At 46.6% G+C, this 24,945-nt stretch overlaps 1 protein-coding gene across 5 annotated transcripts; it reads left to right on the plus strand.

Annotated features, from left to right (window-relative positions):
- Positions 1-145: 145 nt before the first annotated feature.
- GNG8 (G protein subunit gamma 8) lies at positions 146-9,999 on the plus strand. 5 transcript variants are annotated; one of them, XM_020978518.2, is made up of 3 exons: positions 146-420; positions 7,182-7,301; positions 9,820-9,999. In XM_020978518.2, exons 1-3 carry the CDS (start codon positions 280-282, stop codon positions 9,946-9,948), a joined length of 390 nt encoding a protein of 129 aa, XP_020834177.1. In that variant the 5' UTR covers positions 146-279; the 3' UTR covers positions 9,949-9,999. The 5 variants fall into 5 exon arrangements, with proteins under 5 accessions (XP_020834177.1, XP_020834176.1, XP_020834180.1 ...); XM_020978517.2 differs by having other exon boundaries at positions 149-420; positions 7,146-7,301; XM_020978521.2 differs by lacking the exon at positions 146-420 and adding an exon at positions 864-1,362.
- Positions 10,000-24,945: the final 14,946 nt, after the last annotated feature.

The raw sequence follows: 24,945 nt of genomic DNA on the forward strand, positions 1-24,945 counted from the left end.
CTCTTGGGCTGAGCCTCGAAGGAAGCTAGGGGCTTCTGGGAGGTAGAGATGGGGAGGGGGAACAGCTAGGATGGGGCCGTGAGGACAGAGGATACAGAACACCATGCTGAGACTTGCCGGGGGCAGTGGGAGATGTGGGAGGATTTCAGCTCGTTACAGACCATCTTATCTTGCTTGGGTTTCTAGGTTTCTCTCCCTGCCCCCCCGCCTGGCACTGGGGGATGGGGACCAGGGCTAGGCCGTCCTCTCTCTTTGCCTCAGCCTCCCAGCCCCTGCCTTATGAGAAGCAGATGTTGGGGCTGGCCTGGAAGCCGGGAATCGGCCCCCACCCCGCTCCCGCGCACAGACGCTGCTTTCTACTCCAGGAGAGGGGGAGGGGAAGCCCGCCCCCACCCCCCTCAGAATGTTAGAGCCCCAAAGGTATGCCAGGGGCTGGAGAGGGGAGGGAGGGAGCTGCGGGCAGACAGACCCCTCCTCCCCAGGCCTGGGGAAGGAGACCTTATCCTTCCTCTCTCAATTCCGCTCCCCGCCCCAGCCCCCCAGGGTCCTGGCGCCGACTGCTTCCTTAGAACGGGCTGTGACTGGGGGGCCCTGGTCCCTCTTGGCAGCTCCAGTTGCTTCTGATGTGTTCCAGATGTTGGAGCCGCAGCCCCTTCCCCCTCCAACGCCGGTATCTTCTACTCTCTCTGTTCTCTGCCCCACTCCTCTAGCCCAGTCTTGGAACTGCTGGGGCTGGGGGGACGCCAGGCTTCCCTCCCCCCCCCAAAAAAAACCCAACTAAGCCACGGACTGAAACCCCCAGCATTCGGAGCAGGCAGAAGGAAGGCCCCCCCTCTTCTTCTCTGCCCTCCCCACTTCATAGCCGGCCTGGCGCCGGCTGACTCAGCCCCTATAAATAAACACTGAATTTGGGTGAGCTGAGAACTCTCGCCCCCTTCTCTCTGCATCCCTCCCACCCCTAATTTTAGGCCCTGCCCCCAGTGCACCTCCCCTTTCTCTAGACTCCTCCTCCAGATGGTCCCACCTTCTATTGTCACCACCTCTCGGGGCATGCCCCTGATTGGTCGAGGTTCTTCTAGGTCCTCTGGGATCTCCTCCCAGATGCCGCTGCCCCAGGGCCCCTCCTAGATTGAAGTATGCTCCAAACCCTGGTCTTCCCCCAGGCCCTCGAGGATGTGGGCCAGTTCCCTTCCCGGGGGGCACAAGATCATTTGGAGGCCCAGCTCTGCACCTGCCCTGGAGACTGGGGGAATTAACTGGAGGTGGGGCGTTCGGGGGAGCGAAGTGAGACAAAGAGGGAGACACCCTGACGTGTACAGATAGAACTGGAATGGGCCTTAGGCCGACCTTCGCACTTTTCAGGTGAGGAAACTGAGGCCCAGAGAGGCGAAAGTGATATGCCCTTTGAATGCAGGTCTTTTGTCTCCAAAGCCAGTGCAGTAACCACACTTCCTGGAAACACAACAGCAGTCTAATCTTGAGAGCTGCAGGGCGCCTCGGAGGCTATCCGATGCAGCACGAATCCACACAACATTGACAAGTGCTAACTCAGTCTTTTCTTGAAGGAGGACCTCTAGTGAAGGAGGTCTCGCTACCTCCTGAGGCAATGTATTCATCTTCTGGGCTGGGCATCTAATAGATAGAGCAACTTTCCCCTTACATCAAGCCTCAATCTGTCTGCCTGTAGCTTCCATGCACTGAAGCTGGTTTTACCCTGTGGGGCCAAGCCGAATAAAGCAAATCCCGCTGCTTCCGCCTGACAGCCAGACCTTCTCATTCTCAAGTTCGCTATGATGTCCTCCCCGGGTCTTCACTTTTCCAGGCTAAACACCCTCAGATCCTGTCGTGGCAACACCCCGATGTCCTGATCAACCTTGTCTGGATTATTTCCAGCTTGTCATAGAGACAGAGATAGACTGAGACACAGAGGCACAGAGAGACAGCAAAACAGGAGCAGAGCCAAGTACAGGCCTCAGGACAGAAGAAAGGGAGTGTGGGAGGAAGGGAAGGAGACAGAGAAAGCAACAGTAAGGGAGAGAAAAAGCCACTGGCAGGTTGCCCACACAGAGGGAGAAATTCGCTCTCAAAGGAAGATCAATTTCCATTCATTTAAATTCTAACTTCGACACCCTCCTACGTTGCAGGCACTGTGTTAGGCACCGGGAATACACGGACAAGGATTAAATAATCCCTACCCTCAAAATGCTTGGATTCTGCTGGGTGGTATAAGACATATACACAGCAGCAGCTGGTTGAGATGAAATAGGAGGTGGCCCCTGTGCTGAGCTTAGGGGGAAAGCGAGGATGGAAGCAACGGGAGATGAGGAGCGAGAGCATTCCCTGCTTGAAGAGGGCCTGTATGGGCCACGGAAGCGGGACTCTGAATGCGGATTAGGCATTAACCTCTGCCTCAGTTTCCTCAAAGTGGGGATAATAGCACCTAACTCACTGGGGTTGTTGTGAGGATCAAATGAGGTAATCGTTGTAAAGTGCTTAAAATAGTGGCTGGTACATGGTAGGTGCTTAATAAATGCTTATTCCCTTTCCTTATTCCTCTTCCTCCTCCTCATCTACATAACACATTAAGGTTTGTAAACATTTTACAAATATTGTCCCAACTCTCCCTTAGTCCTAGGAGTGGGATTTATTAACCTCTTTTTACAGATCATGAAAGTGAGGCAGAGATTAAGTGATTTGCCCAGGGTTACACTGCTCCAAAGTGTTGGAGGCACGATTTTAAGGCCAAGTCTTTCTCAGTTAATCCTCATAACTCTGGGAGGGAAGGGCCATTATTATCCCCATTCCACAACCGAGGAACCAATTGAGGAAGGCCGAGTTGAAGTGACTTGGCCAGGGTCACACAGGTAGAAGGTGTGTGAGCTAGCATTTGACCTCAGTCTTGGTGACTCCGGGGCAAACTCTCTATCCACTGGGCCACCTAACTGCCTCAATTGCTTCTATTCCTTGGGAAACAGCTGGAACGTAAGTCGTGAATGGGGGTAATGTGAAATAATTGACCAAGTCAGCCCCAGCCAGATCAGAAAGGACGCCAGATGGCACAGTGGAGAGAGCACTGGCCCTGAAATCAGAAAGACCTAAATTCAAATCCAGCCTCAGATACTTACTAGCTGTATGACCCTGGCAAGTCACTTAACCCTGATTGCCTCCAAAAAGAAAAATGGAAAGGGCTTAAATGGACAGCCCAGGAGTTCTTATTTAATTGTAGCATTAATAGGGAGCCACTGCAGATTTTTGAGCGGGGAAGTGACCTGTGATTTAGGGAGACTATTTTTGTGTCTACAAATGGGTTGGAGAGGAGAAAGGCTGGAAGTTCTTAACAGTCTAAGAAAAGTTAGAGAGGCCTGAGCTGGTCTGGCAGTAGTGAGAGAAGGGGACATATACAAGAGACATGGATGGGGCTTGTCAACTGACTGGACGTGGGAGGTAAGGGGGGAGAAAAGGCCATGATGACTCCAAGGTTACTCACCTGGGTGATTAGGAGAATGGTGGAGAAACAGGGAAGTTTGGAGAAAGGAAGGGTGAGTTTAGGGGAGAAGATGAGTTCCATTTTGGACGTGTTGAGCTGGAGATGCCTCCAGGAGAGCTAGAGAGTGGTCAGCGGGCAGCTGGTGATGCAGCTCAGGAGAGAGATCAGGGCTGGGCATGTACAGTCAGCAACATCTCAATGATACTTGAATCCTTGGGAACTGATGAGCTCCCCAAGGGGGCCCTGGATGGAGACTTCTCTTTCTGAAAAACAGGGAGATAGGGAATGGACAGGAGACAGAAAGCTGTGACGAACTGGAGGGGGGGGGAGGAAGATGGCTGCCAGTTCTCCCTTTGTACTTGGGATTTCTATAACTGTGCTCCTGATTCTTGTGATATTAAGCTAGTTTCCCTCTCTGGGCCTCAGTTTTCATAGGTGTAAAATGAGGGGGCTGAAACCCAATGGTTTAAGCTACCTTTCAGCTTTAATATTCTGGGATTGTGTGGACTGACCCACCAGTGCTGACAAGCACAAACACCCTCCAAACACACACACACACAACACACACACACACACACACACACACACACACACGATGGTGTAGGGATCAGACCTCTCCCTAGAGCTTTTAGGGCATTGAGTTTCCATGTGACCCTGGATGGTGGCTAAGGAAGGGGCTTTGAGATCCTGAGACTGGCCTTTTAGGGATTTGGGAGGACTTCTTTTTGCTCCTGTGTCGCCACCGTGTGGCTATTTTAAGCATTACAGCCTGGGCTCTGGGGGATCTGGGGTCATGTCACGGGAGAGAGAGGCTCAGAACTGTCTGTTCTGGGATGGGTAGTGGGACAGGGTTTCTTTATCTCCTAATGACGCCATGGTCCTGATCTCTGGCTTAGAGAGAGAGAGAGAGAGAGAGAGAGAGAGAGAGAGAGAGAGAGAGAGAGAGAGAAAGAAAAAAGAAGAGAAGAGAAGAGAAGAGAAGAGAAGAGAAGAGAAGAGAAGAGAAGAGAAGAGAAGAGAAGAGAAAAGAGGAGAGAGGAGAGAGGGAGGAGGAAGGGAGGGAGAGAGGGAGAGAGAGAGACAGAGAGAAAGAGAAGAGAAAAGAGGAGAGAGGAGAGATGGAGGAGGGAGGAGGGAGAGAGGGAGAGAGGGAGAGACAGAGAGAGAGAGACAGAGAGAGAGAGAGAGAGAGAGAGAGAGAGAGAGAGAGAAGAGAGGAGAGGAGAGAGGGGGAGGGAGGGAGGGAGAGAGGGAGAGAGAGAGACAGAGAGAGAAAGAGACAGAGACAGCAACAGATTTTGAATGTGTTCTGAACACTGGGTGTGTGACTGGCTGCCTTTAACTGTATTCCACAATGTTTACCATTGATTTAGCATGGGGTGTGCATGTTGCTGTGTGTACGCCTGTGTGTGTAGGGCTCGCTGATTGTGAGCCTGTGACTGTTCAGTTGTATTTGTGGCAGTCTCTGTAACTATATGGGAAATGTTGGCTGTTCCTCTGATAGTGTGTGTGTGTGTGTGTCTATGTGGGTGTGTGACTGAGGGGGTGTGTCTCTGTGACTGTAACTCAGGGAGTGTGTGTGTGTGTGTGTGTGTGTGTGTGTGCACGCTCAAGTGTGCGTGTATGAGAGCAGGACTCGAAGAGGCCCTAGGGACAGGGAGCAGGGGAGGGTGTGGGGGATCTGAAGGGAGGGGGCCAGGGGCGGGGCTGCCCCCCAGGGTGCTCTGGCAGCTGCTCCCTCCAGCCTTAGCCTCTGCCATTGAGGCAGAGAAGGAGCAACAGGTAAGAACCTCTTCCTGCCCTCATCCCCTTCCTTTGCCTTCCTTCTGTCCCTGCATCTCTGGGTCCCCAACCAACCATCTGTCCCTCCATCCCTCTATTCCTCGATCCTTCTATCCTATCCCTTCATTCCTTCTCCGACCCTCGTCTCCTTGTCTTTCTATCCCCTTGTTTCTCCATCCAATTGTTCCCCATCATTGTTCTCAATCTCTCTGGTCCCCTCCTTCTGTCCCCCTCCTTTTTCTCCCCCTCCTTCTGTCCTTCTGTCCCTCTGTCCTCCCCTAGGAGTGGAAGCTCAAGATTTGTTTGTGCTGGGGGCTGGAAGCCTGGCTGTCTGGACCCTTCTTCCCCTTAGTGCTAGCTAATGAGTCAGTGACTTGGAGCTGGGGGTTGGGGAAGAGTGGGGGCCTCCTGGTGAGGAGAAGAAGGGGCAGCTGGTGCTTAGCTCTTAATTAGCTCCCCTCCCCAGGTCCCCTCTCTCCTCCCACCAGGACTTTAATTCCCTTTTGCTCTAGAGCTGGTGCTAATTGGCATGGGGAGTGCTCCCTTCCTGCCTTTCCACCTTTCCCCCCACCTTGGCCCTGACACTCACCAAGACATGAATATAGTCCATCCCCCACCTCCCTCAGCTCCAGGGGAATGATAAGAAATAGACAACCAGGATTGGTGGGGGAGGGGGGGTGACTGGTATAGAGAGCATCCCCCATCTGTCCACCCCTCCATGTTCCCAATCCTATGTCCCAATCCCCATCTCCTTTCCTCCCTCTGAACCCTATTCTTCATTCCTGTTTCCCCATTCCTCTGTTCTTCATCACTGCTTATTTCTCCATACCATTCTTTCCCTGCATCCCCATAACTGCTTCTCCTCATCCTCTTGCTCCTTCTGTCCCTTTGTGCCTCTGTTTCCCATTCCTGTTTCCCCCACCCCTCTGTTCCTTCATCTTCCTCTTTTCTTCCATCACTGTCCTTCATCTCTTTCACTCTTCTGTCCCTTCATCTCTCTTTATACATCTCTCTGGTTTTTCCTATTTCCTTCCCTCTGTCCTCTCACCGAGTTCCCATTTTCCTTTATCCTTTTGTTCTTTATCCTTATTATCCAACCCCCTGTCCCTCCATCCCTCTGTCCCCATCCCTGATTCCTCCCACTCTTGCCCTTCCACTCTATGTCTCTCCATCCTCTCCAGTGCTTGTTTTCTTGCATCGCTGTCCTTCATCCTTGGTTCTCCATTCCTGTTTCCCTCCACCCCACCCACCCCTATTCTGCCCTCTGTCCCTCATCATTGTCTTCCAACTCTATCCCTCTGCCCCTCTTCCCATTCCTGTTTTCTCCAATTCCTGTCCCTTGTTTTTTATTCCTGAAACATCCCTTGGTCCTTCATCCTTCTCTTCCAACCCTCCATCCTTCCATCCCTCTGCTCACCTTTGCTTGTTTTCTCTCATCCTTCCTATTTCTCTCCATCCCTCTGTTATCCACCTCTACATCTTGTTCTTTCTCAGCCCTGTCTGTTCTGCAATCCATCTATGTGAACCCCCTACTCCTCAATCTACTCCTGGCACTCCCACTTCCCTCAACTATCCCTCATCTTCATTTACCCGTTCCTGACCCTTTATCCCTGTGCTTCATCCATCTGTCCCTCCATGTCTGTTTTTTTAATCCCTACCCCCCACCCCATTTTCCATTCCTAATTCCTGACCCTTTACTCCTGTGCCTTATTCCTATGTCCCCTTATGATGATTTTCTTTCATTTTTGTTTCTTTTCTCTGTTTCTCCTTCCTGTTTCTCTCCACTCCTATTCCTTATGTCTCTATTCTCCATTCCTCCATCCTTCATTTCAATTTCCCTCCATTTCCCTGACCCCCTTCTTCTAATTCCTCCCAGCCCTCTGTTCCCTATCCTTTGTCCTTTTGTTCCCAGGGCATCTGTAAGAGCATCAACCCCTTTCTCACAACAATGTCCAACAACATGGCCAAGATTGCTGAGGCCCGAAAGACAGTGGAGCAGCTAAAGCTGGAAGTCAACATCGAACGCATGAAGGTATGCACAGCTTGGGAACTGGGAGGTGAGAATGGAGGCTAGGGAAATAGAGGACAAAGGGATTCACTCCTCAGACCTGGGACTTGCATTATCCAGTGGGACCAGAGAAAAGAAGAGAAGGAAAAACACCTGGTGTTTGGTGTAGTAAATACAGTGCTGGACTTGAAGACAGGAGAATGGGTTGGCAACTTGCCTTAGACACTTACTCTTCTGTGGTCATTGGTAACTATTGGTAAGGAAGACCTCTCAGAGTCTCAGTTTCCAAATATGGAAAATGGGGATAATAACAATGCTTGGGCTATCTGCCTTGCAGGGTTGCAGAGAAAAGTACTTTATAAGTCTAAAAGCATCTTATGGTGTATCTCATCCAATTCTTGTGAAAAAGATGGCATGAGGTGAGCTAGATGAAAGTATAACTGGATGGATTCTAATGGCCTGGACAACTTTGAAAGAGGTCTCTAGTGGAGTGCCTTAGGGATCTGTAATTGGCCTTGTAATGTTGAATCTTTTTTTTATTAATGACTTGGATAAAGGCATAGGTGGCATCTTTATAAAATCTGGATACAATACAAAGCTGGGAGGGAAAGCTGAGCCTGGATGAAAAGGGTCAGGATTCCCAAAGGTCTTGACAGAGTGGAGCACTGGGTTGCATAGAATAAGATAGGCAACCAGGTCCCAATGAGTAAAAATGACAAATCTCCTGAAGGGATTGAACGTGTTTAAATTCACATTATCTGAAGATATAAATGTAAAAATAAAGTATATAAAGATGTAAAAATAAATATAAAATATTGTAACTGATTTCAGCCCAATGGAAATTCAAATAAAAGACCACTTTGATTAGCTGTGTGACCCTGGGCAAGTCACTTAACTCTAATTACGCAAAAAAAAAAAGACGACTTTGGGGGATTCATTATCCACACTAATCAGGACCTAGGTCTAATTCAATAAGGATAAAAGTAAAGTTTTATACTTAGGTTCAAGAAATCAGTTTCACTGATATAAGATGGTTAACTAGCATTTGTCTGAAAAAAATCTAGGGTCATAAGTGGATTGTAAATTCAGTATGAACCAGTAGTGTGATATGGAAGATGAAGGAGGAGAAGGAGGAGGAGGAGGATCTTAGCAGTCATTGGATCCAACCCCTTCATTTTTCAAATGAGGAAGCTGAGTCAGAGAGCAGGGGAGTGATTTGCCCAGAGTCACATAGCTAGTAAGGGTTCAATGAAAGATTTGAACTCAGGTCTTCCTGATTCCAACTAGGGTTCCCATCCTGCCTCTGGTATATCCTGGCTATGCGACCCAGGGCCAGGCACATGACCTCTCAGTATCCCCAGGTAACTCTCCAAGACTATAAGTTGGAGAACAGGTGATGAGCTATATTGGAGAAGAGTAGGCTAGGGATGAATGGCATGATAGTTGTCTTTGAGTACTTAAAAGTGGAAGAGAGATTAGGCCTATTTTGTTTGTCCTGAAAGGGCGAGCCAAACATGAAAATCTAAATTTCATGTCAGGAAAAACTTCCTAATAATTCATCCTGTCCAAAAGGCTTCCATGGGAGGTAGTGGGTTCTTCTTCTATAGATGTCTTCCAACAGCCAAGCAAGGGCTGGGTGGGTTTTATTGGGGGACCTCAGCTGATCGCTGAGATCCCTTCCGATCGGGACATTCTTTGCTATAAATATGAGCTTTTGCTAGTGGTAAGGATGTTAGATTGAGGATCTAGTTCTTGTCATGTGACATTGGGTTAAGACCCTTCCCCTCTCTGAGCCTAGGTCTTCCCATTTGTAAAATGGGCAGGTGGGTGTAGTTAGCATGGTGCTGTGCAGGGTAGGACTGGGAGGGACGCTGGATTTGGCATTGGAGGGCCTGGGTTTGAATCCATCCTTCTCCTTTTACTCCCTGTGTTATCTTGGGTTGAAAGTCTGGACTTTCTGATCTCTAAAATGAAGGGGCTTGATTTGAGGTCCCCATTCAGCTTCAGATCTTTGATTCCACATAGCTTAAGATCACCTCCCAGATCTCCTCCAGCCCTAAATCTTATGATCATGTGACAAAACAGCTGTAGGTCCAGGCTGTCGCTATTGTTACCGTTGGCATTGAGAAGAGACTCACGTCCTTCCATCTCTGCTGCAGTTTTGGAGTCGGCCAGCGGGTGTCGCTGCTGGGAGGGAGGGAGGCTGAGGTTCCGGGCGTGGCCAAGTAGTGGCGCTATGGGTATCAGGACTGGGCGGGGAGCCTAGACCAGCGGCCCCGCCCATGGGTGCTCCTGAAGAGCGGCAGGGTAAGGGTGCATTCCCGAGCTCGGCCACGCGGGGCGCGGCTATCATTAGGTCTGGGAGGAAGGCTGCCATTCCAGCCGTGGCCATGTGGTGCTGCTGAGCACCGGCGATCACGGCGAGATACTCGGTGTAGTTCCAGACTCGACCAGAGGGTGTCGCCTAAAGGGGCCTCTGTGGGCTTGGGTGGGTGGTGGCTAGCGGCTAGCGATGCGCTTAACCCTTTACCTCCCGCTTCAGGTGTCCAAAGCTGCGGCCGAGCTGTTGGCCTTCTGCGAGGCTCATGTGAAGGAGGACCCACTGGTGACCCCGGTGCCCGCGGCAGAGAATCCCTTCCGCGAGAAACGACTTTTCTGCGTCCTGCTCTGAGTACCCTAGCCCCCTAAAAAAAATACAGAAATAAAAAGAATGACTTCTGCATCTCCTGGTCTTTTGGGGGCAACTGAGGCACGGGGCTTGGGGGTGGTTGGAGCAAGAGATCTAGATTTAGTGGAATCCCGCGTCCTCCCCCGGGGCAGTGGGAGTGATAGGGTGGAGATGCTGAGAGAGGGAGCGCTCGTCCTGCCCCCGCCCCCGGTCCTCTTCTCCAGCATCCGCCGCATCTGGCCGCCCGTGGGCAGTTCTGATAGCCTCCCCACTCCTCCTGGACCACTCCCTGAGGCCAACCCCCGTTTTCTTCGCGCCTGGTCCCCTCTATTCTCCATATTTGGCTGTATCCCCTAGCCCGTCTCCCGTTCTGACCCAAACCGAACCCTGCCTATTAGCCACCGCACCTGGGTGGGCGACGTACTCACACTTGCCCCCTAGGGAGCTCTAAATGAGCCCCGTATTGCTTCCTGTTTGCTCCCCCTGTATTTGCTCCTCAGCTGGGCCCTCCCATGTATTGCTTTTTGCAGTCTGTGCGCTCGCAAGTGGGGGCAGCTTCCAGGACTGAGACCCCCCCACCCACCTCCCCATCGTTGTCTCTAAGAGGCGAGGCGTCTCTGTGCCCGCGGGCACATTGATGGGCGCGCTGAGGGGGAGGAAGGGGACGGAGACTCAGGCTGCGACAGCAGGAGGGGTGGGACGGAAGGAAGCCCACACTCCTCCATCCCAGCAGTGCAGATGGGGGTCAGGGGAAGCAGACGGAACCAGAGAAGGGGGAGGAGGGGAGAGGTCGTTGCTCAGTTATTAACAATTAGATTAGGGTCCCCGGGGTCCACTCCTTCCTGCCGAGAGGACAGCGGAGCTGTAATTATATCTCTGCATCCCCTCTCTCCGCCGGCTCCGAGCCGGGTTGCATCATGTCTGCTGGAGTCCCGGGGGAAACGGTACTCACGCAGGCTTCTGTGGGGGTTGGGCTGCAGGCGGAGGGGTGGGGGAGTGGGTTTCTTTGGTGGAAGAAGGAAAAGGAGGAGGTGGGAGGTGGCTAGAACGAGGGAATTTCAGAAGCCTAGAACCTTGGAGTCAATTAACCCTAGGTTCTTAGAAACTTGAGTCTCATCAGCTCAAGGTTAAGACCCAAAGAAGGGAAAGAGAACACAAACTGATCTGTGTGAGGAATGGATGCTTGGAGAAAAGGGGCTGTAGGTTGAGGACTGGGGGAATGGGGAGGGAGGGAGGAGTACTGGATGGGACTTAGGGAGGCCTAGGTTCAAATTCTAGTTCAGAGGTGAGGCTAGGTAGGTAGCCTTGGGTTAAATGTCTTCCAGATTGGGGGCCTCAGTATTCCCAACTATACAGTGTGTGTGTGTGTGTGGTGTGTGTGTGTGTGCAGACAGAGAGAGAGAGAGAGGAGAGAGAGAGAGAGAGAGGAGAGGGAGGGAGGGAGGGAGAGATGGTCTCGATGTCCTAACATTTTATAATTCTGTACTTGGAGGATGAAATCTGTTAGGTGAAGGGGGTAGGGAGGCAAATGGACAGATTGGGGGAACTGATGGGATTTATATAAATTGAGGGGTTGCCCCAAGAAAGGCAGGGGAGTTAGGACTGATGAAACTGGAAAGAAAGAGGATGGGCACTGAAAATAGAGATGAAATGCCTTGGAAGGGGAGGGGGCAGGAAGCTCAGCACCAGGAACCCAAGAGGTCAGGGACAGGGCAGTTCCTTGGGGGCTGCAGGAACCTGGTGTCCTGTGAGTCCAGGCCTCACTGATCTCATTACTGAATGGGATGAAACCACAGGCCTCTGGCCTGGCTGTTTACCTCCTGCAATGGTAGTGCCAGACCCAGGCCCCACAAGACTCAAAAACACCAGAGATGGACTCTGGTGGGAATTCAGACTCTGGTTCACTCACATTTGGCTGCAGACAAGTTCCCCGGGTATCAAAAATTGCCTTCATCCTTCCAACAAGCATCACCAGAACTTCTGTGTCATATGGACCATGGAGCAGAACATTAGCCTTCTCTGACCAAGGGGAGCTTGGTCTGAAGTCACAGACCACCGCCCACACCTAGTAGCCACCATCTAATCTGGTGCTAGTTAAAATAGAGGCCAGCAGACTGGTGGCCATCCACATGTGGGATTCAGCACCCTACTCATAGTCTTTGGATTTCTCAGTGATAGCCCACTCTAAAGCCAAGAACTCCAGATTATAGAAGGAGAAGTTTCATCACCCAGAGTTTCACTCTGTTGGCAAATGTGATGGGTGATAGCCCCTGTGTTGGCCCAAGACTGCTCCCAAGCCTTTCAGGTTAGCATCTACCTGTAAGCAGCTCGAAAGGCACACTTAGGTCTGCTCAGACCAATGATGGCGTCTCCGGGGGCAGCAGGCTAAGTTATCACAAGCTTGTTCACACCTATCAATCTAACCATCTCCCACTGGTTTCAGATGGCTCAACCAAAATGATGTTTCCTATCCATCTACCTCTCATTCTCAATCATACATGCTCATAAGTGATTATCATTGTTGTTCAGTCATTTCAGTTGTGTTCGATTCTCTGTGACCCCATTTGGGATCTTCTTGGCAGAAACACTGGAGTGGTTGGCCATTTCCCTCTCCAGCTCATTTTACAGATGAGGAAACTGAGGCAAAAGGGTGAAGTGACTTGCCCACGGTCACACAGCTAGGAAGTGTCTGAGGCCAGGTTTGAACTCAGGAAGATGAATCTTCCTCCCTCCAGGCCTGGAGCTCTATTCAAGTGCCACCTCAGTAGTTTAGCAATAACAACAGAACAATTTACACATTTGTGATAATAGCCATCAAATCCTAGAGAAGTCCTTAGGTCTTAAAGATCCTTTGGAGGTGGCCACTTGAAGGTAATTTTTGTTTCTCTGGGTAATCTCTCCTTGCTGGGATGCTGGATGATTCACATACAATGTAGAAGTTCTGTGTGACGACATTTGTCACAGTTTCAGACCTACTTCCTATAGTTGACCCAACATTTTCACCCATCTTTTCTCATGCTTTTGCAGGACATTCTCAAAGACAATGAAGTCATCCAGACCCATGTCATCATGTTTACAGAGTTCATGCCTCCAACGACTTCCTCCAGAAGCCTCTGAAAAGTGGCACGTGCCCTTAAAACACCTTGGAGCAGAGACTCAAACTGGGAAAATCCAGCTGGGCAAATGTAGGCCACTTTTTCTTTGTCTTCTTCTGCCATGGAACCAGACGGTATCCAGATACCTGGCAGGATCCAATCTCCATTAATCCAGCACTGAGAACTATTGGCTGTCTAGCAGATCCTCCAGGCACCTTAGCTCCTCACATGTTGCCGTGGTCCAATGTAGAGTTCTTATTCAAAGTCCTCTAGCGTATGAACATTCAGTCTTCTTGTGTACAACCTGGACCACTGCTACCAGTGATGCATATAGGTTGCCACACTTGACAATGATTCCATCAACCAGCAACCATTTGACTATGAGCTTCTCGAAATCAAGGACTGTCTTTTACCTTTATTGCTTCTTTGTATCCCTAGCGCTTAGCACTACAGTGTCTGGTATGTTAGTTGATACTTAAGTGTTTACTGACCATGAATTGACAAGTTTTCAGATGGTCTCTACAGGAGCTGAGAGGTAAAGCCAGAGTCTCAGCCCCGCTATTGCTGGTGCTGCTGCCCAGAGACCACTCGAACCCCATCTGTCTGCCCACTGCTGCCACTGCCATTCATTCCAGGCACAGAATATTCAGTGATGGATAAAAATGAGCTGGTATAGAACTGGCTGAGCAGGCTGAGAGACATGTGTGAAGTCTGTTAACTGAGCAAGGAGCTGAATTATTCAGTGAGGAGAGGAATCTTCTCTCTGTGGCTTACAAAAATGTTGTAGAGGCCCAAAGGTCATCTTGGAGGGTCATTTCAAGAATGGAACAAAAGACAGAAGGTGCTGAGGGAAAAAAAAAAACAGCAGATGGCCCGAGAATACAGAGAGAAAACTGAGATTGAGCTAAGAGATACAGTGCAATGATGTACTGTCTCTGTTGGAAGAGTTCTCGATTCCTAACAGTTCACAAAGCATAAAGGAGACTGTTCTTTGGCGGAAGTGGCTGTTGATGCTGACAAGAAAGGAATTATCGATCGAATAGTCGATCACTTACAACATGCATATCAAGAAACATTTGAAATCAGCGAAAAGGAGATGCTCTGAGAAGACTGGGTCTGGCCTTGAATTCTCTGTGTTCTTTTAGGAGAGCCTGAACTCTCCAGAGAAAGCCTGCTCCCTCGCAAAGACAGCTTTGGCTAAAGCCACTGCTGAACTCAGTATGGTAACGGAAAAATCATATGAAGACAGCACACTAATAATACAATTACTGAGAGACCGATTGGACATCGGACACCCCAGGACATGAAGCTGAAGCAGGGGGAGGAGGGGAGGGTTATCCAGCCTTCCAACTTTTGTCTGCTTTATTCTACAGTTCACACGGCAGGTCATTGGTTATCCATGCTGTCCCACAAATAGTTTTTGTCCCACAAATAGTTTTTGTTTACGATTTATGACAGATTTATGTTACTTCGATTTGGATTTTTATGTTTCCCTTGTGGGTTTCATGTTTAATATTAGGGGAGTTGAGTTAACCTTTGGGGAGTTGTCTGTTTTCAACTGATGTGGCCAAGATGAGGATGTGGAATTGTGATACATGTTTTACATGTCTATCATAGTACTTTTGGCACATTGTCATTTCACAAGGCTTCTGTGTCTAAGCAAAGAAAACTGACTCCATATTGGCCTATCATGGTGGGGGGTAGGGGAAGGGCTAACTGGTTCCAGCCACAGGTATAGTTTTCTCTGGTACTTGGAGCACTCACAGCCGTGGTGGAAGTAGATGTCCCATAGATATTACACGTCATTCCATGTGTATCTGTTGAATACACAATCTCAATGTGTAGCCTTTTATGACTGCAGCTGCAAAAACATGTGGTAAAATGTTTTTGGTGTGGCATTTTTCTAACTTACAGAGGCTATGAGTCTCCAGGTCTTTGATGACATTGGTTAACTATCAGGTTTGGGCTTCCAAAGTCCCTTGTAAAAAGAATTTGTTGCTACTCTTATAACCTGCCTTGGATTGTAATCCCATGTTCCATTTGTCAGGTATACCTTTTCACCTTTTCTCCTTCTGCCTTGTTCCCAGCCACACTCCTGATGATGGAGAGTGGTGGGGAGGATGTTGTATGGGGAGAGATAGCATGATATTTTGGGCTCAGTATCTGAGATTCAGTTCTTCCATTGCTTGTATCCCACAGACTTCTTGCCTCTATTCCTGTTTGCTATACAAAATCTTCTCTTAATTTAGTGAGATAGTGGCTTAAAAAAAATCTCACTCTAGGTCCTACCCTGAATGGTCTGTTATTATCTGCCTTAAACTCTTTCCTTAACCCAATCCTCTCACCAAATGATGGTGGAGCTAAATTAGACCCAACATTCACTGCAAAATCTTCCCTCACTACCCTTGTAGAAAACACCAATTGTCTTTACATGTTATTAGAAAAAAAATTAAATACTATAAAAACTTTTAAAAACTGGGTATGCAAATTAAAACAAACAAACACCAAATACCATTTAAAGAGAAAGTTGTATTTTGGATTATAGAATGTAAGCTCCTCAAGGGCAGGGACTATGTTTTTGGGTATGTTTTATTATGCCTAGTACACTGTAAATGCTCAATGAATGTTGATGATGGGGGGAAAAGATGGTATCTATAGCTGTTCATCATATAGAGAAGAGTCCCTTGAGATCTTCATTGAAAAGATGGGAAGTCAAGGGGGTGGATTTTGCAGGAGTGCTCCTTGGACATGTCCCACACTCATTCTTATAAGAAGAAACTCCGAGTGTCTTACCCTCCCAGATGGATTCTTTTGTGAAGGTAAACTAAGTCATTTTTTTGCCTCGATTCTTACCTAGCCTTTAATTACTGATTGTGCATTATCTCAGACAAACTGAGAGCTGGGGAAGACCTTAGCTGAGAAAGGCCAAGGTCTCCCACTGCATCCGGGGCCATTGCCAGTTGCTTTGAACTATGTCTTGTCATTGGACTCGGATGACTCTGGAGGAGAGAGTGAGGCTGATGACTGCAACAGCTCTGCCTCACTTAAATCCAATTCCTTTGCAAGTCAAGACATCCCCCTCTTGGTGTCATTGGTCTTCCTAGACAACAAAGGATGAACAACAATCTTGGAAGAAGGCCATCCCCATGCCATGGTGAGCTCCATCAACTGAACCTTTCTCAAGGGAATGGAGCGTCAGAAGCATCAAATTTCGATGGCTTCGTTCTCAGTCAGAGGAGCCAGTGCTCTTGTGTTATAAGGTTTTATATAAGACACATGGACAATCAAGGAGTTAAGGTATCAAATCCAGCATGTTGTTTGAATGTTCTTCTACAACCATGAAAAGCTGGAGTTGGTCCTAATCCAATACTGACTCTCCAAAGATGGCCACTAGGTTCAGGGCACACCTATATACAGTGTCTACCTTCTTGGTGAGCCAACTTCCTTCACAAATTTTACGTTTATTCTAAATATAGACGATCTCCATCACTCAGTCCACAAAGTCCTAGCCCTTTTGTAGTCTGTAAAAGTTCTTTACTCAAATGCCAACTGGTGAAAAATGCTTTGACTGGTATGGCCCCAGCACTCTGTTTCAGCCTCTTTCTGCTGTAATGGTGTTGACTTTCACATTCCCCTCTACTTCATACTTCCCTGCTCCTCGTTCATTCCTCCTTATTAGGTAATTAAGAAAATATTTTTATTTTACTGGTCCTATAAATAAAAGAGTCTCTCATTGGCATCATACTGGCTCTTTGTCTCAATTGGTTGATTTATAAGGTTGAGCCCTGAGGGACTCTGAGCCTTTGTCTAGAGCAGGGCTTCTTAAAGGGTGGGTTACCACCCCATATGGGGTCTACTCTAGACTCTAGAGTATAGATACCTCTCCCATCCTCCCATCCTCACCCCATATGTTGCCCACCTTGGGCATCGAGGCCACACACTGAGATTGTCCCTGATAGCATTTCTTCTTCACCTCCCCTTGTAGGGGTGTATGGGGTGTTCAGGGAGGGCTAGCACCCTTCCATTGCCAAGCCCTTTTCAGGGCTGCTTATTCACCTTCGGTCCACCTTCACCCAACTCTCACCTGTGGCCTCCAAGAAGCTGTAGCATGTACAAACTACCTTGGCAGGTTGAGGTTTAAACTGATAGGCATCAAACTGGTCGGCAAGTTAGGGGAATGTCTACTCCAAGCATGTGAAGATGTCACCTGGCAGAATGGGTGGATGAGAACAATTTGTTCCAACAGCCATGAAAGCAGCTGAAGCAGTGGAGCACTTAGAGCTTGGTCAGACATCAAAGAAGCCAAGGTCATTCACTGAATCCTGGATCATTGCCAGTCAGCTTGACTTTTGTCCTGCTACCGGACTTTGATGGCTTTGGAAGAGAAAAGGAGGCTGAGGATTGCATAACTCTGCCTCACTTCAATCCAATTCATGCACAAGTCGAGACCTCATCCATGGTGTCATTGGACCTCTTCCAAAACAAAGAATGAACAACAACATGGCAATAAAACTTCTTAAAGCTATCTCTGTGTGGGATGAGGATTTTCATCTGGACTCCTTTGCTCATTCTCATAGAATGTCAAGAAAACAATGGTCACTCAGGACTTGTGGTCTAGCAAAGCAGGATACTCCACACCTTCCGTTTAAGAGTCTTAAATCACTGGTGATGAGGTCAGGTTTAATGTTTTCAGGACCTGGGTGACCTCTGCCTCTTATCCTGTCCTTGCTTCCCAAAGCTAGGCTGATTCCATTAAGTCTCTGATAAACTTATGGTTGGCTTTCCCATTGAGGGCACTGAGCATACGTGTGACTACCTCGTTCACATTTGTAGCTTCAGCTGCACTCTCCCTGTGGCTGCCTCCACCTGTGGGATCTCCAGATCCTTTATTATTATTATTTTTAAGAGGAGGGGTTCTGCTCACAGTTCCACTTATTGGAAGGATTTCTGTGAGTTTATGCCTTCAAGTCTGGGTGACCAGTGGTGGTTTCTTGCTTTTGTAGCCCATACATGCCCAGATGTTCTGGAGTGAGCTGAAGATGGATTTTCCTATGTTAATCCCCTCTTTGAAGACGCTCCCACTTGTCCTATCTTTTGACTCTTTTGTAGCATCTGCTTACAAAGCATTCATTTCTGTTCTTCAGTAAGCCCAAGTGATGCTATTCAATGCCCCTTGGTATGGTCAGCCTTTGCCCATTTGTGCCATTAACACCTTGTTCATTTCTGCACTTTGCACTGTGCCTCTCCATCCTTACCTATCTACTCTACCACGAAGTCAGAAGTCTCTCTCTCTCTCTTTTTTGCTGAATGTAATTTTCTGGAACTTAGCACCTGTCTCCTGCACATCCTGGCCCCTGACAAATCGCCCTAGCTTTTGCAAGCCTTCGTACCATGGGATTTCAGGATTGGCAGCCTTCAGAACTGGTACACATAGACAAGATGGCCTTCTTTTGATGTTTGTGCTCCCCTGTTTTTTCTGTTCTGTAGTACCGTAATTTGGGTGTGTGACCGATGCACATTTTACTGATTTTTCCTTAGGGGGATATCAGTTGTCTTTTGAGAACTAAATTGGGCCTATGTCTGTGTCAGAGAGATCCAGACCCCAGCACCAGGGAGACAGGGAGGTGCAGTCAGGGACTCTAGAGGCAGAGGGCCTGGGTTTGAATCCTGTCTCTGAGGCTTACTATTTATGTGACCTGGGGCAACTATTTCACCTTCATGGCCCAAAATGTTCCTCTGTAAAATGAGGAGGTTGTCAGTGGTTTCAAACTCACAAAGGATGGAGGAAAATTGACTTAGAAAACCACAAATTAACTTTATTTATGTTGTATTGTATTTTTGTTTATTTTGTTAAATATTTTTCAGTTATTATTATTATTATTTTTTTGGCTAGGCAATGGGGTTAAGTGACTTGCCCAGGGTCACACAGCTAGTAAGTGTCAAGTGTCTGAGGCCAGATTTGAGCTCAGGTGCCCCTGACTCTAGGGCTCTATCCACTGCATCACCTAGCTGCCCTCAATTACATTTTAATCTGGTTCTGTCCTCCCTTGGAGTTTTAGGGGCTGCTGATTAGGATTAGGATGATCAGGATTGGATGATCTCTAACTATGAAATCCAGTTATATGGATCTTGAGGCAAGAAGGCCTGGATTCCAATCTTGCTTCAGACACTTACCCTCTTTGTGACTCTGGGTCTCAGTTACTCATCCATAAAATTAGGGGTTGGATTTAATAGTTAGGATCTCTTCCAGTCCTAAACCTGCGATCCTAAAATTGGATGGCAAATCCTGGGTTGAATTTGTTAGTTGGCACTCTCATTCTTCCAAATATTTGGTACTTCTTTCCAAGGTTTTATTTTTACAGTCATGTTATATTCTATGGCACAGAGTACTGAGAGGAGCGGGAGTCAGGAAGACCTGAGTTCAAATCCAGCCTCAGATACTTACTAGCTATGTGACCCTGGGCAAGTCACTTAACCCCACTTGTCTCTTCCACATCTATAAAATCAGCTAGAGAAGGAAATGGAAAACTACTCTAGTATCTCTGCCAAGAAAACTCCAAATGGGGTCACAGAGAGTCAGACATGACTGAAACCACTGAACACCAACAGCTATAGTCTTAGAATTAAGAAACGTCTATCCATCACTTTACACCTCCTTTCTAGCATTTCAAGCTCCATTTTTGTTCAAATCCCAAATTGCATTCAGCAAATCAATAACAACCAGAATAATATATATTATTTTGTGCAACCAAATAATTCGTATTGCCCTGGAGGCAGCTAGATAGAGTGCTGAGCAGGGATTCCTGACTTCAACTGCTGTCTGAGGCTGTGACTTTGCCCAAGTCGCTTAACCTCTGTCTGCCTCAGGTTCCTTATCTGTAAAATGGGGATAATAATAGCACCTCCCTCCCAGGGTTGTGAGACTTAAATGAGATAATACTTGTAAAGTCCTTGGCAAACGTTAAAGTTCCATTTTAATGTGAACAAACATGTAAAGTATGTACTATCCAACCTGAGCTTAAAGATGGCACCATCAATCAATGTCTGAAAAGGCAAGCAATAGTAATGAATTCAGTACCTCAGGCAATGAACTGCTGGGAAATCAGCAGCAAACAACTTCAAAGAGGTTGATTAAGAAGACCCATCATTATTTTAAGCAGTAACACACTGGGAATCACCATGTTGTTTGCATTTGGAATCCTATGGGAGAGGCAGAATTGGTCAGAAGAACAAACCCCAATGGGAAAAACAAACAGAATATTGTAAGCTGGAAAGACATCTACAGTGAGGAAAGAAAAAAATTAAGGTAAGTTAAAAGAAAGATTTGAAAAACTGAAAAAAAAAATGTTTCCCAATGAAGCAAGGATGATAATCCTGGTGGGAAAATACTCTATTAAACTGGAAAGAAATAAATATAGTGAAGAAAAAAGATAAAATTTTTTAAAAAGGAAAATTCAAACTATTATTTTTCTGTTAAGTGGAGGAAAAATCAAGCCTAAATGAAATATCCTTAAGTATAAAATGTTCAAGACTTCAAAATAAAAAATATCTCGGATGCCAAAAAAAGGATTCAGAGGAGCACCCACATGTAAGGGGTATGCCAGGCACTGGAAATTTTTGTCAGTACAAAAGGATCCACTCCTTACCTGTTAATTAGAAGTGGAAAGACAGGTGTATGCACTGCAATATGAAAGTTACTCCCAGGGGTGTGGCCTAGGATAGCTGCTCAGAATAAAACTCAGCATGAGCCACCAGGCGGTGCTATAAACTTGACTTAATAGTTCAGGTCTTCACACATGGTTAAATATAGACTGCTTACCCAGATCTCTGTTCATGTGTCAAGAAGCACTCCTAGCTTTCCAGCACCTGCCTGAGTTCCACTCAGCTTCATCATTCTTTTTCATAAATCAATCAGAAAGGCTTGTGCCTCTATTACCCTTAAGATTCTTATCTCCTTCCAAACTCTAAGTGATCCAAAGAAATACACATTCCATCTTGCAGATTAAAATCCATTTGCTAAATGGAATTGGAGTTTATAAAGCACAACATTAGAATTTCTATTCATAAAAGCTCTGAAAAGTTCCACTTTGGAAACTTCCATTCTTGGGTTAGGTATTGCCAGTATACTCAAATAACCTTCTAGGAGAGTATATTATTGCACTGCCTTTGAAAAAGGATAATTTTAATTTATTGTTCTGAATCTGACAACCATCAAGAAACATTTCCACGTAAAAAACACAGAAAAAGAAGATTGTATGCAAAAAAAATTGAATTTCTATTATGTATTGTTTGATTTTTACCCTTAATTTTTAAAAAACTGATTTTTATTATCTTTCTTTTTTATTTAATTTCAATTTTCCCTTTTATCCTTCTCCTTCTGCCCAAGGAATTATCCATCATAACATCATAATAATGATATTTTTTTAGATAAAGAAAAAGAGGGAAGGCAAACTGCCCTGATATTGTAGAACCAGAGGGTAAAATAAAAATTGAAAGAATCCACTGATCACCTCCTGAAAGGTATCCCAAAATGAAAACTGCCAGGAATGTTATAGCCAAATTCCATAGTTCCCAGGTCAAGGAGAAAATATTGCAAGCAGCCAGAAAGAATCAATCCAAATACGTTGGAGCCACAGTCAGGATAACACAAGATTTAGCAGCTTCTACATTAAAGGATAGGAGGGCTTGGAGTATGATATGCTGGAAGGCAAAGGAGCTAAGATTACAACCAAGAATCACCTCCCAGCAAAAGTGAGTATAATTCTTCAGGGAAAAAAATGGATATTTCAATGAAATAGAGTACTTTCAAGCACTCTTGATGAAAAGAATAGAGCTGAATAGAAAATATGACTTTCAAATACAAGACTCAAGAGAAGCATAAAAAGGTAAACAGGAAAAGGAAATCATAAAGGACTTGATAAGCTTAAACTGTTTATATTTCTACACGGGAAGATTATATTTGTAACTCATAAGACCTTTCTCATTATTAGGGTAGTTAGAAGGAGTATATATAGACAGAAGGCACAGATGTGAGTGGAATATGAAGGGATGATATGTAAAAAATAAAATTAAGAGGTGAGAAGAATGTACTGGGAGAAAGAGAAAGGGAATAGGGTAAATTAACTCACATAAAAGAGGCAAGAAAAAGCTTTTACAGTGGAGTGGAAGAGAGGTGAGGGAGAGTGAGCGAACCTTACTGTCATCAGAATTGGCTCAAAAAGTGAATAACATACACACTCAAAATTGGGTATAGAAATCTATCTTACCCTACAGGAAAGTAGGAGGGGAAGGGATAAGAGAAGGGGGATTGTGACAGAAGGGAGAGTATATTGGGGGAGGGGGTAATCAGAAGCTAAACACTTTTGAGGAGGGACAAAGTGAAAGGAGAGAGAGAAAATAGAATAAACTGGGGGGATAGGATGGAGGGAGATGCAGTTAGCAACAGCAACTGTGGAAAAAATTTTGAAGCAAGTTTCTCTGATAGAGGCCTCATTTCTTAAACATATAGAGAACTGAGTCAAATTTATAAAAATGAGAGCCATTCCTCAATTGATAAATGATCAAAAGATATGATCAGTTTTCAGATGAAGTAATCAAAGCTACCTATAGCCATCTGAAAAAAAAAACACTCTAACTCACTAGTGATTGGAGAAATGCAAATTAAAACAATCCTGAGGTACTACCTCATATCTATCAGATTGGCTAATAGGACAGAAAGGTAAATGACAAGTGTTGTAGGGGTGTGGGAAAAATGAGACATTCAGACATTCAGATTCTTGGGAGCTGGAGGGGGAGAGGAATCTCTTAACCCTCAAAATATGGAGTAAACTACTACTAGGTTAGTTGAAAGTATCTCTTTGAAATGTCTCCATTGGTGAACCTTCCTTGCTTGTCATAAAAGAGACAACCCTTCTGGTTTTAAATCAGTATGATTTAGCCCAAAGAGTGCTGGACTTGGAGTAAGGGTATGTGGTTTTGAATCTTAGCTCTGTCACTGACAGCCCATGGGACCAACGCATGCCCCTCCCCTTCTGTGGACCTCAGTTTCCTCATCTATAAAATGAGAAGGGTAGACTAGATCAGAGGTGTCAAATCCACAGGCTGCCCAGTGTGACCTGAACCAGATTAAAATGTCACTGGGAAATTTTTTTTATTTAATTAAATATGTTCCAATTACATGTTTGATGATGTTTGACAATCTTTTTTTTTCTTTTTTTTTTTTGGTGAGGCAATCGGGGTTAAGTGACTTGCCCAGGGTCACACAGCTAGTAAGTGTCATGTGTCTGAGGCCAGATTTGAAGAAATATTTAACAAAATAAATAAAAATAAAACAAATAATGTTAATATGTGTTTTTTTACATCAGTATGAGGCTTGTAGGAATCCTCATGGATGGTTTAGCGGCCCCCTCCTCTTCCAAGCTGCCCCCTCCCTTTCTATTTGAGTTCGACATCACTGGGCTGGCTATACAACCTCTGTGGCTCCTTCAAACTCAAAATGCTCCATTCAACACTAGGACAAAACAGGGAGGTGTGAAATTTGACGCTCTTCTCAGAATCACGGTTTTAAATGCAGAGAATAGAATTTGTAAGATCATAAAGGAAATACCCAAATCTGCATGCAATCTGTGCATCAGAAGACTGTTCACATAGGATCTAGAAGTGGGTCTGCCAGCTACAGTCATTTTGAAGCAGCGATGAGAAGAAATCATTATTCTGAGATAATCTGTGACCACTGTCATGTGTTACAAAAACATCTCTGATTTCTATTAGTGATTAAGTCCCAGGTGCTGCTGACAGTGCTGTTTCTTATCCTCGTTGTTGGCTGTTGTCCTTCGTTCTAAGAGAGGAGCAAAATGACTTCACTATGTTGGGGCTGAGGTACAATCATGATGAAAGGAAATGCTAAATTTCAACCGGATGTTCACGAAAATAAAGATGTAACTTTTTTTTCATTCAAGCTCATGGACCCCGTGGGTTAAGAACTCCAGATCTAGGGGGACAGAAGGAGGAACCCTGTCCAGGTGAGTGGATCATGCTGGAAGAGAGCTGGGATAGGCGGAGAGAAAGAGCCATTTCATCTTAGGTGGCACTAGTAGCCTGAGCAAGGATAGGAAAGCTGTGGTCAACTTGATGAATGCAAGCACAGGGAAGAGGAGAGGAGGCTGGTTGAACTGTGAAGGTGTCAAATATCAGGCTGAGCCGCCAGCCCTCATTACAGGATCATTACTGGTATGGAGGAGGAAGGGAGGGTGACAGAGGGGAAGTCTGCTCTGGGTCTAATGTCCTGGGCTAGGTTAGGTAGGATCTAACTCCCGAAGGTCCCTTAGAGATGACCTAGTCTAATGAGGAAACAGGTCCAGAGGTTAAGAAATACATACCAAAACAGGTGATAAATAGCACAGCAGGGTTCGAGTTCTGGGGTTTTCCACTAACCACTCTAAATCGGTTATTTGGTCCCTCCAGAACACTTCCCCTCCCTCCCCAGACTAGAATGAGGTCTAGGTAGAAAAGAGGATCTGTTTCCCACTTTGGTTGGACTAGGGTTCCCATCCAACTTTGTGGGCCTAGGATTGCCTCTGCCCCTCCCCCTGTGGGCTGGGGACACAGAATGCCTGAGTCCAATTCCTTGACAGGGGACCACAGAAGAAGAGGATGCCTTTCTCAGGCTATTGCCTCTGCTGACTCACTGTCCCTAATGACTTCCTTTTCCTAGCTTCTCTGGAAATCTCCCCTCCCCTCCCTCTACACCCTAGGCACCAGGTTCCTGAGGGCACCCAGAGGGCAGAGGTTGCCCCTAGTTGCCTGAGGTGAGAGAGTGGCTGGGCACATGGGCAACCCCAGCTGCTCCCCCAGCCTGTCTAGGGAAAATGGCCTGGCTGGGGGATAGGGGGGGATTAAGATGTCT

This window comes from Phascolarctos cinereus, unplaced genomic scaffold, assembly GCF_003287225.1.
Source record: "Phascolarctos cinereus isolate Bilbo 61053 unplaced genomic scaffold, phaCin_HiC Scaffold_726;HRSCAF=1367, whole genome shotgun sequence".
Taxonomy (NCBI): domain Eukaryota; kingdom Metazoa; phylum Chordata; class Mammalia; order Diprotodontia; family Phascolarctidae; genus Phascolarctos; species Phascolarctos cinereus.